Raw genomic sequence first — 18,433 nt, forward strand, 5'->3', positions numbered from 1 at the left:
CCTTAAAAATAGTATAAGACCAAATGTCCAAAAGGGTTTTAGGTATTAATCTGTTTAGAGAGAGGATTCTAGCCTTTGTGAACTTTTGAACTCTTTGCAATGCTTAGGTTCTCATTTAATATTTGTGAAGTAGTACTACTTATTTTTTTTAGGTTTTTTTTGTAAGGCAAACAGGGTTAAGTGGCTTGCCTAAGGCCACAAAGCTAGGTAATTATTAAGTGTCTGAGACCGAATTTGAACCCAGGTACTCCTGACTCTAGGGCCGGTGCTTTATCCACTACGCCACCTAGCCACCCCAAGTAGTATTACTTATGTAATACCTTTGCTGTAAGGTAATGTTTATCCTTTTTAATTTTATTTGCTATAATATAAAATTGTTTCTTCCAGTGTGGTTATATATTCTGTAAAAATGGAGATCAATTTAGAAGCTCTCCTTTCAGTGTCTATAGAGGGCACAGTAACTAATGGACATAAAACCTCAAAAGATCTTACCTGTTTTAACCACTAAAATTCTTCTTGGTTCACTTTCCCAGGTGGGAACTGTTGGACTATTGGCTCTGCTGGAATATAGTCTAGGGACATAGAAATAGTAATAAAAAAAGCACACAGGTAATTTTGTGACATCAGCATAATATAAATGTGCTATGCCTATATACCATTTATGTTTTGGAGAATGATATCCTCTGCTTAAGTTGCTGGAAATAGCTTATTTCCTAGAAGAGAGATAGCTTCAGCTCTGATTCTCCTGATGGGCCAGCAGAGCTGAACCCCAAATGATACAGACTAAGGCCAGTAGTACACATGCAGGAGAGTAAAGTAGATGCCAACACATTGCTATGATAGGTCACTGCTTAAGTTAAATCACTTGTTTGACTTTATACCTGCCCAAAGATGACTGTCTACTTAGACAGGCTATAGATTCCAGGCTTCCATAGGACTTTGACATCTTCCATTTTTCTGGTCTATTGTCTACTTCAGTTCGAATGATGAGGTTGCTATGCTGAAATAATAACAAAAATAATAATAACATACTTTAAAAATTTACATGTTATTTCCTTGGAACAAATTTAATAAAGGAAATGAAAATGTTATTCTCCTTTTATAACTGAGAATATTACAAGCTCAGAAAAATTAAGTGAATTGTCCAGGATCAAAGAGCTAAGTATCAGAAGCAGGGTTTAGATTAAGGTCTTCCTAAATTCATTACTCTTTCCACTCCACCAAATCTGGACATTTTATGAGTTGTTTCATGTAGCTGGCCCAAGGTAGTTGACAGCAATTTAAGGAAAGAATGTTTGGAATAAATGATAGTAAAACTACAACTAAAGTGATCCCAGTTTATACAACTTAATTCTTGTTTTTTCTAAAATTTATTTCAAACTATTCTTATTTTTAATTAGTTATTTCTCAATAAAACCCTCATAGCATTCTCTTTTTATCAATAAAGTTCCAGATAAACACAACAAACATATGTTTTTATAGGCTTCATTTCATGCCCATAGTTCACCACTCTCTCCTCATCATCAGTTTTCTGAAGTCAAGCTTGATCATTGAATTGATTTGAACTTTGATTTGACCCATGACTTTTCATCAAATAAATATACAATGGAGGTTTCATATATATATATATATAAAATATATAAATATAATATATATATATATACAAAATACATAATGAAAATTAGAAAATTGTTAGTAAGCATAAATATTTCTAGACACAATTAAGGCCAGAAAAAATTATATATAAAGTCATAAATCTCTTATGTAAAGATTTACATATGTGTGTTTATATACATATGTATATATACTCTATATTGGGTTGGAGTCAACATGGCAGAGTTAAGAAGTCTAGTTTGCAACTATCCCTTCTCCATAATGATCTAGAAAACACAGTAATCTAGATTCTGATTGGGAAAGTCAAGATAAAAAATCACAATGAGTTATTTTTCCAGTCAAAGTAACTTAGGGAGACAGACAGTAAGATCCCCACTTATGGTGGGGAAATGGTCAGGGGCCACATAACATGGAGTATTCCAGTGCCTAGGAACAGAGAGCTGAAGCAGGGCAGTAGGGCAGAAATAGATCTAGGACATCCCTGAACTAGTACTAGGTACAGAAATGGGTGCCGTCTGGCGGTTCTGTTTCCCACTATGAGTTCCAGGTTACTGATCCAGAGCAGAAAAGAGTGATGAGGAATATGGGCTCTACTTATGGAGTGAACAAGAAACAAGTTCTATGTAGAGCATGGAAACAATGTAAAGAATATCAGACAGCCTTCTGGGTGGGTTGGGGGGAGAATTGTAAAATTCAAAAAACAATTTAAAAAAGGAAGTTCTGAAAAGGTAGTTATATGGTTCTGATCACAAAAGCAGAGTAGTGACTCATTTCTACCCATTAGCCTAGCAGGCAAGCCTGCAGTGGACTATCAATCAAGGCAGACATCTCAGACCAAAGAGGAGCCAACATTTTTCAATTACTCTGAATCTGCAGAGCCTCTCAAAGGTCTAACAGTGATTGCATCTAGCAGCAGCCTACTAAAATTCTCAACCATATACAAGTCAATAGATCCGAACTTGGGTGGGGACTTGCAGATCTCAGACTTGAATGTCAGTGAACAGACCTCATCCTGGAGCACACCATTTTGAAGGCACTGAAAGCTCACAGACCCCTATACCAAGCTATGAAAATAGAAAAATGATCTAAAAGGACAAGAAGACTATCTTCCCCATCCTGAAATATGCAGAGCCCAACGCTAATTAATAGAATTCAAAGTCAAGAAGAAGGCTGGAGAAAAGAATGTCCCCCCAGAAATTCCCAACATTAAGAATCCCATTGGTTAACAAGGAAACAAGATACAAATACTTCTATAAGAATAACTTGAAAATGCCTACAAAGAAAACCCTCAAAGAAAAGTGCAGCTTAGACACAAGTCCAACAAGAATTCTTAAAAGAGTTTTGTTTTAAAGGAGTTAAAATGATTTAAAAATTCAAATGAGATTATAGAAGAAAGCTATAAAGAAAGAGTTAATTAGGGGAAAAGACAGATGAAGTCTTATTGAAGAAAATAAATCTTAGAAATCAGAATGATTAGAGATGATTTAAGAATCATTGCACTAACAAATCTACATTAAAAAAAAGAGCCCTGGGGGCAGCAAGGTTGTTCAGTGGATAGAGCACTGGCCCTGGAGTCAGGAGGACCTGAGTTCAAATGTGGCCTCAGATACTTTATAATCACCTAGATGTATGACCTTTGGCAAGTCACTTAACCCCATTGCCTTGCAAAAACTAAAAAAAAAAAAGAGCCCTGACATATTTCAAGAAATCACTAAAAAAAAAAAAAAATCCACATCTATATATTTTAGAATCAGAGGACAAAATTGAAAATGAGGGGGCGGCTAGGTGGCACAGTGAATAGAGAACTGGCCCTGAAGTCAGGAGTACCTGAGTTAAAATCCAGCCTCCGACACTTAATAATTACCTAGTTGTGTGGCCTTGGGCAAGCCACTTAACCCCCACTGCCTTGAAAAAAAATTGAAAATGAAACATTCCACCAGTCACCTCCTTTTAGGGTAACCTACCTAACAAAATAGTATAATCTTCTGGGGGGGTATTTTTTTCGTTCATTTCTTTTTTTTATGCAAGGCAAAAGGGTGTTAAGTGACTTTTCCAAAGTCACACAGCTAAGTAATTATTAAGATTCTGAGGCCATACATTTGAATTCAGGTCCTCCTTACTCCAAAGCTATTGCTCTTTCCATTGTGCTACCTAGCTGTCCCAGGAAATATATTTTTAATGAAATAGAAGGCATCTAAGCATTCCTGGTGAAAAGAACTAAATAGGAATCTTGATATGTAAACATTAATAGTCAAGAGAAATATAAAAAGGGTAAACATGAATGAGAAATTATAAAGGACTAAACAAGGTTAAAGTATTTACATCTTTACATGGGAAGATGATACATATTAACTCTTCTGAACTTGATAACCCCCTGGGGTCTTAGAAGGAGTCTAATTAGAGGGCCTGGGTATGATTCTTTTATGTTTGGATATTCTTAAAAGAATAATAGAAGGCTGGGGAAAAGGAATGCACAAGGAAGTGAGGAGAGTCAGAATACGGAAAATTATCTCACAAACACATGGTGCACAAGAGAATTTAGAAAACAGAGGAAGCAGTTGGATGGGGCAGGTAAAACTTGAGCCTCATATGAAGTGGTTAAAGTAGAAAAGAATACAAATATAATTTGTTACAAAATTACATTTTACCCAACACTAAAAGGGGTTGGAAATAAGAGGCATAGCAGATTAAGGGAGAGAGTAGTCAGAAGCAAAACAAACTCGAAGTGGGGACTGAAGAAAAAAAGAGAAAAGTATAAAAGAATAGATTGAAGGGAAATACACAACCAACAGACACATCTGTGAATGGGAATGGGAAAAACTCATAAACTGGAAGAGGATAACAGAATAGATTAGAAACCAAAATTCAGGAGCAGCTAGGTGGTACAGTGGATAGAGCACCACCCCTTAAGTCAGGAGGACCCAAGTTCAAATCTGTTCTCAGACAATTGCCTAGTTGTGTGACTTTGGGCAAGTCACTTAACCCATTGCCTTAAATTAAAAAAAAAAAAGAAACCAAAATTCAATAGTATGTTGATTAAAAGAAACACACTTGAAACACACAGAGAAAGTTAAAAATAGAATCTTGAACAAAATCTACATCTTTAAAGTTAAAAATGCAGAGGTAGCAATCATGATCTCAGACAAAGTAAATACAAAAATAGACATAATTGAAAGATAAATGTGGTAGGCACATTTTATTAAAAGGTACCATAGACAATAAATTAATATCAGTATTTAATTTATATGGACCAAATGGCATAGCATCTAAAATTTTAAAAGCATAGACTATGGGGCGGCTAGGTGGCACAATGGATAAAGCACCGGCCCTGGAGTCAGGAGTACCTGGGTTCAAATCCGGTCTCAGACACTTAATAATTACCTAGCTGTGTGGCCTTGGGCAAGCCACTTAACCCCATTTCCCTTGCAAAAACCTAAAAAAAAAAAGCATAGACTATATTTAACGTGATAGATAAAACAACATTGTCCTGTGTCTCTTTTATTTTACTTGTTCTTCTCTTGTTTTTGTCAGTATCTTTTTTGTAACACAATGTTGCAAATTATAAATTTGACAAAGTAAGTGCTTAAATATATAGATACTTTATATATCTGTCTCTATCTACTATCACTGTGCCCCCAAATCTTTATCTTTCCCATCCTCTTTCCCCAAATAAAAGCCTTCTCTTGCAACAAATAAGGATAGAACAAACAAGCTTACATTGTTATGTCATGAATAATCACATTGTATAGTTACATCTGATTTCTTCTGCACTTGCAATAATATTGGCATTTGAAGTGCTTTAAATTTTGGAAAGCTATTTTTTTTTTATTTGATCCTACCAATAAACCTTGGAGGTAGAAACTATTAGTATCCCTTGTTTAAAGATGAGTAAACTGAAGCTGAGAGAGGTTAAGTGACTTGGCCAGTGTTATATAACTAGTAAGTATCTTAAATTCTGTAAGTATTCTTGACTCCAAGTCCAACTATACCTCCTAGGTATCCAGTCTTTCACCTCTCCACCAAGAAGTAGGAAAGAGGAGGTATACTAATTGATTAATCTTCTGGATTTGTGACTGATCATTTCAGTGATCAGAGTTATTAAATATTTGAATGTTTTTATCTTGAGTCCTTGTATAAATAATTCTTTTGATTCCATTTTCTACATATATTATCATCATGCATGTCTTTCTCAGTTTTTCTGAATCCATCTCTTTCATCATTTCATTTGTATGCCATAGTCTCTTTAAATTATGTTTTCTTTTCTTTTGCTAAATATTTCCCAATTATAATAAAATATTTTAACTTTTACTTTTTTAAAATTTTGAGTTGTAAATTTTCTCTCTCCCTTCTGCTCAGCCCCCATTCATTAAAAATGCAAGCAATACATCCTTTACATATGAAGTCATGAAAAATATATTTCTATTTTAGCCATGTTAAAAAAAGACACACACAAAAGCAAGAAAAATAAAATGAAAAATACATGCTTCATTTGGTAGCCAGAGTTCATCAGTGTTCTCTCTGGAGATGGATAACAATTTTCATTGTGGGTTCTTTGGAATTTTCTTGGATCATCGTTTTGATCAGAGCAGCAAAGTCTTTTACAATTCATCATTACAATACTGCTATTATTACATACAAGTTCTTCTGGTTCTTCTCACTTCACTTTGTATCCTGCCTATAGTTTCTTATAAACCTAATTATTATTTCATTCATAATCATATACCACAACCTATTCAGTCATTCCTCAATTTCCAGTTTCTTGCCACTACAAAAAAAACTACCATAAATAGTTTTCTACAAATAGATCCCCTTTCTCCTTTAATTTTCATCTCTTTGAGTTACAGTCCTAATTTCAAAGACCTGGGTTCAAGGATATGTAAGTTTTTGACACAGTTTCACATTATTTTCCAGAATGGTTGCATCAATTCATAACTCCACCAATATCTCTATATCAACAATAGTCTCTTGAATATTCCCCAGTTGATGATGAAGTGGTAACCTCAAAGTATTTTAATCAACTATTTCCATTTCTTTGCTACAGTAAAAAGCCCTAATCCAAATATTTTTGTATGTATGGTTCATTTCCTCTGTTTTTGATCTCTTTGGGATATAGGCTTAGTGTATTGCTAGGACAAAATCTATGTGCAGCTTAAATATTTAAAAGTATAGTTCCAATTGTGTAATGACCAGCTATGAATGACTTAATTCTTCTCAGTAATACAACGATCCAAGACAAAGATCTCATGATGAAAAATGTTATCTACAACCAGAGCAAGAACTGATAAATTCTGAATACAGATCAAAGCATTCTGTTTTAATTTTAATTTTTTTAATTTTGGCCTTTTTTTCTCAATATGACTAAAGTGGAAATAGTTTTACAACCTATATCAATTACTTACCATTTTAGGAAGAGAGGAAGGGATGGAGAAAAAAATTTTGAATTCAAAATTTTATAAAAGTGAATGTTAAAAATTATATTTATATATAATTAGAAAAATACTATCAAAAAAGTATAATTTCAAATGGAAGTCTAATCATAGACAATTGGAGGATGCAGTTCAATTTTGAGTAAATCATCCAAGATCTACTGATGTTAATTTTTCCATTTATCAAGTAGAGATAACAATCCCTCCTGCCTCACAGATAGTACTAGGTAAAGATAGGAAAAATGAACTTTGGTATACATGAAGCCCAAGAGAAAAAGCAAAAACAAAAAGCCTTCTGAACAAAGGCTAGAAAAGTCAGAAAAGACAGTTTTGATAGTTAATATATTTAATTTATTCTATTTCTGAAGAGCAAACTAGATGTTATGGAAATTAAAGATTTCATGTATATTTATTTATCTTTGTTCTACTTTGCATGTGGAATTATTTCTTTTATGAAGTGTTTTTTTAGGGGTTTTTTTGCAAGGCAATGGGGTTAAGTGACTTGCCCAAGGCCACCCAGCTAGGTAATTATTATGTATCTGAGGCTGATTTGAACCCAAGTCCCCCTGACTCCAGGACTGGTGCTCCATCCACTGTGCCACTTGGCTGCCCCCATGTGTTAAGTGTTTTTACAAATTAAATAATAGGAAAAAAATAGCCTTCTAGAAGCAAGAAGTAAATTACAGGAATAGAGGTGATTACAAAAATGGGCAAGAAAATAATTTAAAAATAAGGAACACAGAAAGCAGGGCACAGTGCAGATATTTGGGATTAAATTACATAAATCATAGAAACTATTATCCCAGATTCACAACCTTGGTGTGGTAACTCAACTCCTCATTTGCACTCACTCCACATATCTAACCTGTTGGCAAGCCCTGTCATTTCTGTTTTTTGAACATCTCCATTCCCATAGCTGCCACTCTAATGAAAGAAGGGCCTTATCGCCTCATGCATGCCTGTACTATTGCAATAGTTTGCTGCTTCTTCTGTTTTTTTCTTGCCTCAAGGATCTCAAGTCCCTCTTCTTGGCATCTGGCTCTGCTACCAAAGTGATCTTCCTAAAGCTCATCATTCCCCTACACCATCAATTCCATGGTGCTCTATTCCCTCTCCAGGATCAGAAAGAAAATTCTGTGTGACTTTTAAAGCCCTTCCTACTTTTTCAAACTTTTTAGAGTGCTCCACACCATCTACAGCAACATTGACCTCCCTTCTTGATATCCCTCCCACACAATACACTCTCTCTTCCAAATCCACATCTTTCATTGGCAATCCTTGGACACCCTTTTCTCCCTTTTCTCTGCCCCTTGGCTTGCCTAGTTTCCTTTCAGATTCAGAGCAAATCTTCCCTTCTTCAAGAGGTCTTTCCTAGTGTTTTACCTATATATCAACACTGCTTGTGCCTTACTTCTGAGATTACTTCCCATTTACCTGGTATTTATCTTTTATGTACACCATTATTTGCATAGTCTCCCCTATTAGAATATGAGTTTCTTGAGAGCAGGGACCATTTGTTCCCCAGACAACCCAGGGTAAGGTAGGTTCTGTTATTATCCCCATTTTAGAGTTGGGAAAACTGAGGCAAATAAAGCTAGTAAATGTCTGAGATTACATTTGAACTCAAGCCTTCCTGACTCCAGGTCCAGCACTCTATCCACTCTATACCAGCTGCCTGCCTCCAATTTTGAACTGTAAATTTGAAAGAAAGACCAAAATACATACTGGAGGGGCAAAGAAAGAAAACAGGGAAGAGAGAATATTAATAGTTCTGAAATGTTCTGTTGACCAATGAATAAAATCTGATTACATAAGGGGAAAAAATTAAATAGGCATTAGATTAAGGAGGCAGTGATGAAAGTTTGGTTTTTAAACAAGATTGCTTGTTGCAGCAAATACTAATAATTTCTTTCTGAAGATCTGTAAATTGAATAGCTTTTGATCAAGTTGTAACTAACTTGATTAGTATAATTGTTTCTATTTTATTGTCTTTATGGCTAATCTATGTAGGTACCTCTAAGGCTGACTTTCATTGGAAGTTTCCAGAGGAAAGGGACCATTTCTTTGTGTTTCTTTTAGTGTATCATGCTCAATTAGATACTTAATAAGTGCTTAATGGTATTTATACGGAACGGCCTTGAATATATATTTCTTTGAATTACCTGTATCAGACCTCAGCTTATTCAACTTAGCCCAGTTTCCCATCAAGAATGTGTCTTTGGGGCAGCTAGGTGGCGCAGTGGATAAAGCATCAGCCCTGGAGTCAGGAGTACCTGGGTTCAAATTCGGTCTCAGACACTTAGTAATTACCTAGCTGTGGCCTCGGGTAAGCCACTTAACCCCATTTGCCTTAAAAAAACCTTAAAAAAAAAGAATGTATCTTTTATACTTGTTAAGTACAAAAATATTTATGATGGATTCTTTTTTGTGGTGGTGAAAGATTGGAAACAAGAGGATTCCAATCAATTAGGGAATGGAAGAACAAGTTACAATGTATGAATGTGATGAAATACTATTGTGGTCTAAAAACAATAAGGGGAAGTTCTAGAGAAACCTGGGAAGACTTTTATGAACTAATATAGAGTGAAATGAGCAAAATCTGAAGAATAATTTATCCAATAAAAATGTTATAAAAGTTATTTTTTTTTAGATTTTTCAAGGCAATGGGGTTAAATGGCTTGCACAAAGCCACACGGCTAGGTGATTATTAAGTGTTAAGTGTCTGAGGTCAGATTTGAACTCATGTACTCCTGACTCCAAGGCCAGTGCTCTATCCACTGCACCACCTAGCCGCCCTAAAAGTTATTTTTTTAAAGATCTGGAATTCTGATCAACATAATGACCAAGCACCTTTCCAGAGGACTCATGATAAAGTATACCAATGTCCCATTAGAAAAATGATGAACTTAAAAGTACAAACTGAGGCATTATTTTGAACATGGTCAATGGTAGAATTTGATTTGCTTCACTGAACACATTAGAAACAGAGGTTTCCCCTCTCCTTCCACCCCGAACCCCCACCCCCATCCCATCCTTCTCATTGGGGAGGTTGGAGGGACAAAAGACGGTACTTTGTTTGAAAACCAAAAAAATCTAATTTAAAAGAAAAAATAAAGAGAAAAAGGAAAAAATGTCCATTTTAGGTCTCACTTATTTGATGTCCAAAACTTTTAAGAATAATTAGAATATGTACTGTCTAGAATCAGACCATGACATTCATTTGGATGACAAACCATGGACAGCTATTACAAAGACAAACATTGTAAATGAACAATATAATTAGAGTGTCTATTGTTTAGACCTACACAATTATTTGGATGAACAAACCATGCATGAACAAATTATTACAAATAGACAAACATAAAAATACAATAAGCTGGCCCTAGAATTCAAAAGGAAGGGGAATGCAGTTTATGTTACTTTTGGGAAAATTATATGGTGCTATTTTTTTATGCCAGTTTTTTCTATGGAAAAAAATGTGTATCTATTAAACAACAGTATTTTGGTGTTGTGCCACTCAATGACTTTGAGTCATCTCTGAAGAATTAAACTGGAAAATTTAGAATCAAAAAATTGAAAACAAAGCAAATGCCCATATATGGGGAATAGCTGAATCTATTACATATGATTATAGTGGAATACTTTTGCACTATAAGAAATGGCAAAGATAAGGAATGCAGAGAAATGTACAAAGATTAGTATACACTGATACAAAACAAAGAAAGAAGAACCAGAAGAATAGTATATATAATGACCACAACCATATGAATTAAAATATCAAAGTCAGGGAACTCGGAAAGTAATGGCTAAGCTTGCTTCTAGAGAAGAGATTATGATACATAGTTCCCTCCTTTCAGTGAAGATGAGAAACTCTTTCTCTGCCTGTCTCTCTCACAAACACATGTGTGTATATATATATATATACACACACATATACATATATATGAAAAATTATCTCCTTTAAAAAGAGAAATACAATTGAGGATCACCCAAAGAACAGTGAAGGGCTAGATTAGAGTTGTGAATAGGCTACATGTTAATAATGAATTCTGGCACAGAAAAAATGACCTCGACAGATGTCATCTGTCAAGAAAGGTGTATTATTGAGAAAGAAGGTGGGCTATAGAGTGAGAACTACCAATGGATAGGTTGAATGCTCCTTTGCTATCCATGCAACCTCAAGAGATCTATAAGAATTGTTATAGCACAATTGTTATAGACTCCTGTGAAGGGCTTATTGGAAGACAGACAAGGAGGACAAACAAGAGTTCTATCAGATGAGAAGATGCGAGTGAGCTCTATATCCATCACTGGAGAGAATATCTACTTTGATGAGGTCCATTGCAGAACCACTGAAGTATCTATTTATATTTTTATCTACAAAGTTTATTTTAAAGTAAGAACTTACCTGTGGGTCACTAATAAATAATTCAAATACATTATTATTTTTTTAAGGCAAAGGGGTTAAAAAATTTGCCCAAGGTCAAACAGCTAGGTAATTAAGTTTCTGGAGGCAAATTTCAACTTAGGTCATCCTGACTCCAAGGCAGGTGCTCTATCCACTGTGCCACCTAGCTGTCCCTAAGTATATAATTAATACAAGTAAGACAAACATAAAAGGACAATAAGTTGATCCTAATTGCTTTTGGGGAAATTATATAATTTTTTTTAATAATGCCAGCTTTTTCTATGAAAAAATGTCTTTTATTTTGGTGCTGCTCAGTGACTTTGAGTCATCTCTGAGGAATTAAACTGGGAAATTTAGAACCCAAAATTGAGAAACTCACAAGTCTTGAATTTTATTATCATGAAAGCAGGCTCAGAAAATATTTCATATACATGAAATTTGGAAAATATGACTTGAAACAAAACTGACCTTTGAGAGTAGACAAGCAAACAGAAGAAAGAGTTTTATAATTATCTCTTCACTAAGGATAGTAATTAATGCATGACGTCTTTAGAACTGAATAATGGAATAAGAATACTTTTCCCAACTTAGGGCTTACCTTTACATTATTCCTACAGGTCAAATCATCTAAAGGTTTCTGAGTTACTTCAGCTTCCAGTTCTGCTCTCTGCTTCAGACTTCCTAAGTTCTTCTGTTCTTTATGATTCGCCTATATGAGGAAGAAGATCACAACAGGCCTTAGACATCTCTCTCAATGAAACATTCTGAACCCAGTAGCTACAGGAATTCTGGGTTTCAGATATTACTTGCTCTAACTTCCCAGTTTTGCAGATGTTTAGATCTGGAATTAAGGTATACTCTTCAGAGGGGAGAGCAGCCTTCACCTTAAGTTTTCTTTCATTGGTCAAGAAAGAACTTATATTCCCAGTGCTCCAAGCCCATCATATAGGAGACACTTAAGAAATGTCCAATATATAGGAGTCATTTAATAAATGCTTGTTCATTGATTCATTGAATTAAAACAATTTCCCCTCTGCCCAGAAAGGCATTTAATCTACCACTTGAGCCGTCAAGACCACTATAACCTATTGAAATAAAATTATAGCTTCCATTACTACCTTACATTCCATCCCTTCCCTTTTGAAAAACTACTTTTTTACCTAAATGATACAATATCCAAAATTTTCTCAGTGATCTTTTGACCCTGCTAAACTGGAATATATATCCAAAGAAGGGAAAGAATGAGAAAGTGGAAACAAGGAGATGATACTTGAGCAGGACAAGATATTCAAGTATTTGAAGAAATACTTGGAGAAGAAATACTTTTTGCTCAAATCAGTCCCAGAATGCATAAAGGGACCATAAATAGAAGTAGTAGAGACAAATTTTGAATTAATGGAAAGGGAAACTTCCTTATAATTAGAACTATGTTGAAGTCCAGTGAGTTGCTACTAAAAGTACTGGGTTGCTTATCATTAAAAGCCTCCATGCAGAGGAAATTCCTATTCAAATGTGTCTTACACTAGGATCACAGATTTAGAGCTGGAGAAGTCATCTAATCCAACTCTCTCCTTCTATATATGAGGGAACTGAGTCTCAGAGGTTGACCTGGAAGAGCAAGGATTTAAACCTAGATCCCCTAATTTAACATGACAGAAAATAATTTCCCACTTACCTCACAAGGTCAAAATGGTTAAAAAGTATTTTAGTTTCCCCATAACTTTAGGCTTTACTGTTTTGAAATGTTGAAACTCAAAAGTCAGAGATAACAAAGGAGAAATTTTAGAATGAAGTTAAGAAACCAGAAATAATTTTAGTTTATGAAAATGATTTTTACATTAACAAAGAAAATATTTGTGAGCTAACTTTAGCAGATAGTTATCTGAGGGAATATGGAAAATTCTTAGGAAACTAAATCATACCTTCAGTTTCTGAAGAAAGCTAAGAGAGTCCTGTTGCACATTGTTTAGATAATTGGTGCAGACATCTTTGAAATATTTGCTGCAATTTTCATAGTCCTCTGAAAAATAATGGAAACCAGAGATGAACAAGTAATACCTATAAAAAACTAATAACCTGGATAGAGCACCAGCCTTGGAGTCAGGAGTAACTGGGTTCAAATCCGACCTCAGACACTTAATAATTACCTAGCTGTGTGGCCTTGGGCAAGCCACTTAACCCCATTGCCTTGAAAAAAATCTAAAAAAAAAACCCTAATAACCACCACCCTTATTTATTATGGGCTTTTATATATTTTGATCAAATAAATAAATAATACTTTTTAATTACTCATGTGGATAAGAACACGCTGGATGCTAAAGAAACAAAGACAACTCCAACAGTCCTTTCCCTTGAGAAAATTTACATTTCATTAAAAAAGACAGCATATTTATATACAAACACAATATAAAATAGAGATGATTTTGGAGGTGAGAAGATTAACATCTAAAAAGATTAATAAAAATACCATACAGAAGGTGGGATTTGAACTGAGTCCTGAAATAAACTATGGATTCTAAGCAGTTAGTGTAAGGGGTAAATGCACTCCTAGCATTTGAGGAAGCCAGGACAAAGGTTTGGATCTAGGGGGTGGAGTGTCATATATGAAAACAGCAAGAAAGCAATTTAGCTACATTGTGTAGCAATTTTGCTGGATAGTGCAGAGAACTATATAATGGTCTAGAAAAGTTGGTTGGTAACTAGATAGTGAAGGACTTTATATAACAGGACTTTAAATTTGATCCTAGAGATAATGTGGAGTTTCTGGAGTATATTAGGTAATGAAATAATATGGTCATACCTATGCTTTAAGAAATCACTGGAGGATAAATTGCAGTGACAAGAAACAAGGCAGAGGGGGACAGCTAGGTGGCGTAGTGGATAAAGCACCGGCCTTGGAGTCAGGAGTACCTGGGTTCAAATCTGGTCTCAGACACTTAATAATTACCTAGCTGTGTGGCCTTGGGCAAGCCACTTAACCCCGTTTGCCTTGCAAAAACTAAAAAAAAAAAAAAAAAAAAAAAAAAACAAGGCAGAGACAACAATTAGAAGTCTATGAAAATAGTTCAAGTGAACTCAGGGCAGCAGTTGTATAGATGAAGAGAAGAGTATGTGTGCATGAGATTTTGATCACCAAAAATTCCAGGTAAAAGTGGACCAAATTCAGACTATTATATTCATTTTGTCATTGAGAAGACTGAGTTTCAGAGAGAGAGAGAAATAATTGCTGTTTTCATTTATCTCCTCATAAGGAAGAAGGGGAATCATTCAACCGGGAATTGAATGCAAAATTTGCCTGTTAACTGGCAAAATGAGTATGAGTTCAGAAGGAAAGTCCCTTCCCCAGTCACTCTGAAGGGGAAAAGACAACCTTAGTTTTCTCTTGCCAACTCTTAACTCCTTTCTACTGAATAGTGCTTACCTAAAAGATCAAAGAAAAAAAAAGCAAGTAAACCTCTTTAATCAAGGAAAATAATAAACAGAAATTAGAGACTTTCTACAGATTAGAATATCCCAGAAAATACATAAAAATGAACATGATTTTCAGCTGGGACACTCTTCAGCTCAAGTTAAGAGGGATGGTCCAATCTTATCCAAGTTGGTTCATTCTAATGAGATAAGCTAGAGATCAGGGACATGTTGAGGAGCTATCTTCTGCTACAAGTCTGCAACATATCTCTCCCCATAAGAATATTTGAAATCAATTCTCTCTACCAATGAAGAGTTTTATTTCCCTTCATATGCAGCATGGAATACAAGGCTCACCCATCCTACTTGGATGGGTGATTATGTGCCATTAGGTTGCTATATGGTTAATCTACCTGCAAATAATTGAGATAGCTATAAAAGTTGTGACTTATATCAGTGACTTTATGACCACCCTTCATGTCATTATTATTGTCAGCAGGTAGGACCTCGGAATCAAAAGCAGCCCTAATGGGGCTGATGGTCAACAGATCTAAAAAGACAAGAATAGGCTTTTCTAAAAATCTAAATATGAATGAAATATTCATTTGATTTAGCAACCATGGAACCAAATACAATGGAGTGTCCTGCCATAATCCCTATGTATATTAACCCCTGTTCCTGGTGAATACAGTATTATCATTTTGATTTTTTAAAGAAGGCATCTAATTGAGATTTTTTTTCTTCTGAGGGGAGGGAAAGAAATATTATCAGCATTATTGTCACCCTGTTTTATTTCTCTTGAAAATAAAGTTAGTGGGAGGTCAAATTAATCCTCATTACTCTTATTTTTATACATATGTACCTGTCTAAAAAGTTTATATGTATGTGGGTTCCTTGTCCATATATATGTACATATATGTAAATGTTTGTACATATTGCTATGACCTTCCCATCTTCTAGGAAGCACTAAGGCATAGTAGAGGCAGTGCAAAGATATATAGAAACAGAGGACCTGGATTTAAATTCTGCCTCTAACATAACCTCTGTGGCCTTAAGCAATTCATTCACTCCCTAGAAATTTAGTTTCTTCAACTATTAAGTAAGATGGTTGGGGCTCTAGATCTATAGAACCTAAAATGCCTTCCCTTCACATCAGGGCTAGAGGCCTGTGGGCTGCAGTTACATCTTGGGCAAATTATAGCTTTCATACAACCTTTGCCAGAATAGAACAGTATACATACAGGATGAAAGTGGCCTAGGAGACACCTCATGAAACATATGATTGAGAGACAAAAGAGTTTATTTCTGCTTAATGCTAAAAAGACTTTGTTTCATTTCCTTGCCTGGCCAGCCACTAGAGTCCAGCTCTCAGTTTTTTTATTTGTCTCCCTGGGTACAGAGCCTCTGGACAGAAACTAGAGCACCAGAGAACCATTTGGTTCTAATCCTGGTTGAACTCACCTTAGACTCTACTTCCCTGATGGTATCCAAAGACTTGGAATCGTCTCCCTTTGTATCAAGGGATTTCAGCCAATTACTGCTCCAAAACAGTCTCTTTTAACTCTCAACTCCTAAAAGACCTCAGATTCACAATTAATCAGATGGCTAAATAGATTGAATTACTGACGTCTCTTTTAAAACTGATAACGTTGCCCATCCCATAACAGAGCCAGCTAGAAGCTACCTCTCTCAGCTCAAATATCTTATAAAGCTTTGGCCTTCTCCTCTATAATGCTCACATTTTACTCTATTTGCAAATATGTTTTATCCCTCTACTATACCATAAACTCCCTGAACACAGGTTTCATATCTTATTTTGTTATTGCATATAATAACTACATAAAGAAAATCTAAGAAAGTCTATTGTTCAAATGGAAAAGACTCTTTTTCAGTCACCCAAGAAATAACAATTTGTTGTTTTCTCTATAAAGATAATACCCTGATCCTCACTCAGGATTGTTAAGGGGGTTTCTCAACTAAATCTCCAGCCCAATAGAGTTAGACTGCACTAACTCATTCATCCACTCTCACGCTATCCCCTTGGTCACAAGCAGCACAAATTTATAAAACTCTAAGTGAATTTTCTGTGTGACCTGTTCTAACATGCTAGGAGAAGGAGGGGAAGGGGAAAAATGAATTAAAGTAATTTGCTTGTGGATTTTGCCTAGTGTTTTCCATAGGTATTCCTGCCATCATGAATGGATGAAAGGATTTATTTTATTTTATTCCCTTTTTATTCAGTCATTTAGTCAAGAGAGCTTCTCTCAGGTTGCAAAGGGCATATATGGAGTGAGGGGGAAGAAGAGGGATAAACTATACTTTATTCTCTGGGAAAGGAAGGGAATGAGTCCCTGCACATTGGGAGTTACATCACAAGGGTTTTTCTACTAATGACTGCAGGATGATATTTATTTAAAGAGAAAAGTGGTACATAATAATAGACATGCAGTTTTATGTAAAATGATCATTCTGATTGGTATATGTTACTTTCAGAATAAAAAATAGGATTTTAACAAGATTTTAAAAATAACAAATAGTATGGGGGCAATCATCCTTTAAATATCCAGCAGCAAAAATAATAATCAATAGTAATAATTCTTTGACCTTAGAACAGCAGTACTTAATGGACTTTTGATTGAGAAAGTAGCCCCCTCTGCTGATAGGAATCTACCTATGCTCTAGCTACCTATATTTTTTTTCCACCAGAAAGCTAACCAATTGATCACATCCTGAAAGGAGTTTCTACACTGGTTCCTTGGTTTTGGGTTTTGGTCAAGCTAAAGCATCACACTGACTTGGGAAACAATAAAAACTCTTAAATCTATCTTATAATCTTAAGAGTCATTCAGTACTTAATCTAGTACTCACATTCTTGAGTAGGCACTCAAAAGGCAATTTGATAAAATGAAAAAGATAAATTATCAGACATAAAAGTCTGAAGATCTTTAGTTCACCAATTAAATACCAACTATTTATGAGATCTTGGGCAAGTCACAGTCTTTGGGCTTCATGTTCCTTAATCATATTCTAAGTGACCAAGAATTTGTGGTCTGGGTTATATTCTCCAAAAACATAGATCCCCAAATATCTATGACTCTTACTTCCTACCTTGCTACACTACCACCCCCTTCCTATGTCTTTGCTATGTACAAGAGAAGCTGAAATGGGTCACTTAGGACTGAGAATCATTTTGTAGTTAGTTTGTTTTTTGTTTTATGAATTGCCATTATCCAAGAATTTATCATTACCAAAGGCTGGGTTGACCTGCTTCAGAGAGATAAAACTCTCCAAACTTAATTAAGTAGTCCTTAAGGAAGCAAGTCTATTTTCTGGACCACTGGGTTGTCTCATAAATTTGTTTATCATGTGAAATATGAATGTAAAGTACTTTAAAAATGATGAGGGGGCAGTTAGGTGACTCAATAGATAAAGCACCAGCCCTGGAATCAGGAGTACCTAGATTCAAATCCAGCCTCAAACACTTAATAATTACCTAGCTGTGTGGCCTTGGGCAAGCCACTTAACCCCATTTGCTTTCCAAAAACCTAAAAAAAAATGATGAAGTGCAATCTACATG

At 35.1% G+C, this 18,433-nt stretch overlaps 1 protein-coding gene across 4 annotated transcripts in view; it reads right to left on the reverse strand.

The window, feature by feature from the left end:
• The window catches only part of CCDC187 (coiled-coil domain containing 187), a 130,496-nt gene that overhangs the window by 56,046 nt on the left and 56,017 nt on the right, over positions 1–18,433 (reverse strand). For all 4 annotated transcript variants that reach the window (XM_074210687.1, XM_074210686.1, XM_074210688.1 and 1 more), the window contains 4 exons: positions 13,371–13,468; positions 12,047–12,157; positions 882–1,000; positions 493–572 (listed from right to left, as the gene is read on the reverse strand). In XM_074210687.1, the coding sequence (XP_074066788.1) occupies positions 493–572; positions 882–1,000; positions 12,047–12,157; positions 13,371–13,468 (408 nt within the window). The remainder of the gene's footprint in view (positions 1–492; positions 573–881; positions 1,001–12,046; positions 12,158–13,370; positions 13,469–18,433) is intronic.

This window comes from Macrotis lagotis, chromosome 1, assembly GCF_037893015.1.
Source record: "Macrotis lagotis isolate mMagLag1 chromosome 1, bilby.v1.9.chrom.fasta, whole genome shotgun sequence".
NCBI lineage: Eukaryota > Metazoa > Chordata > Mammalia > Peramelemorphia > Peramelidae > Macrotis > Macrotis lagotis.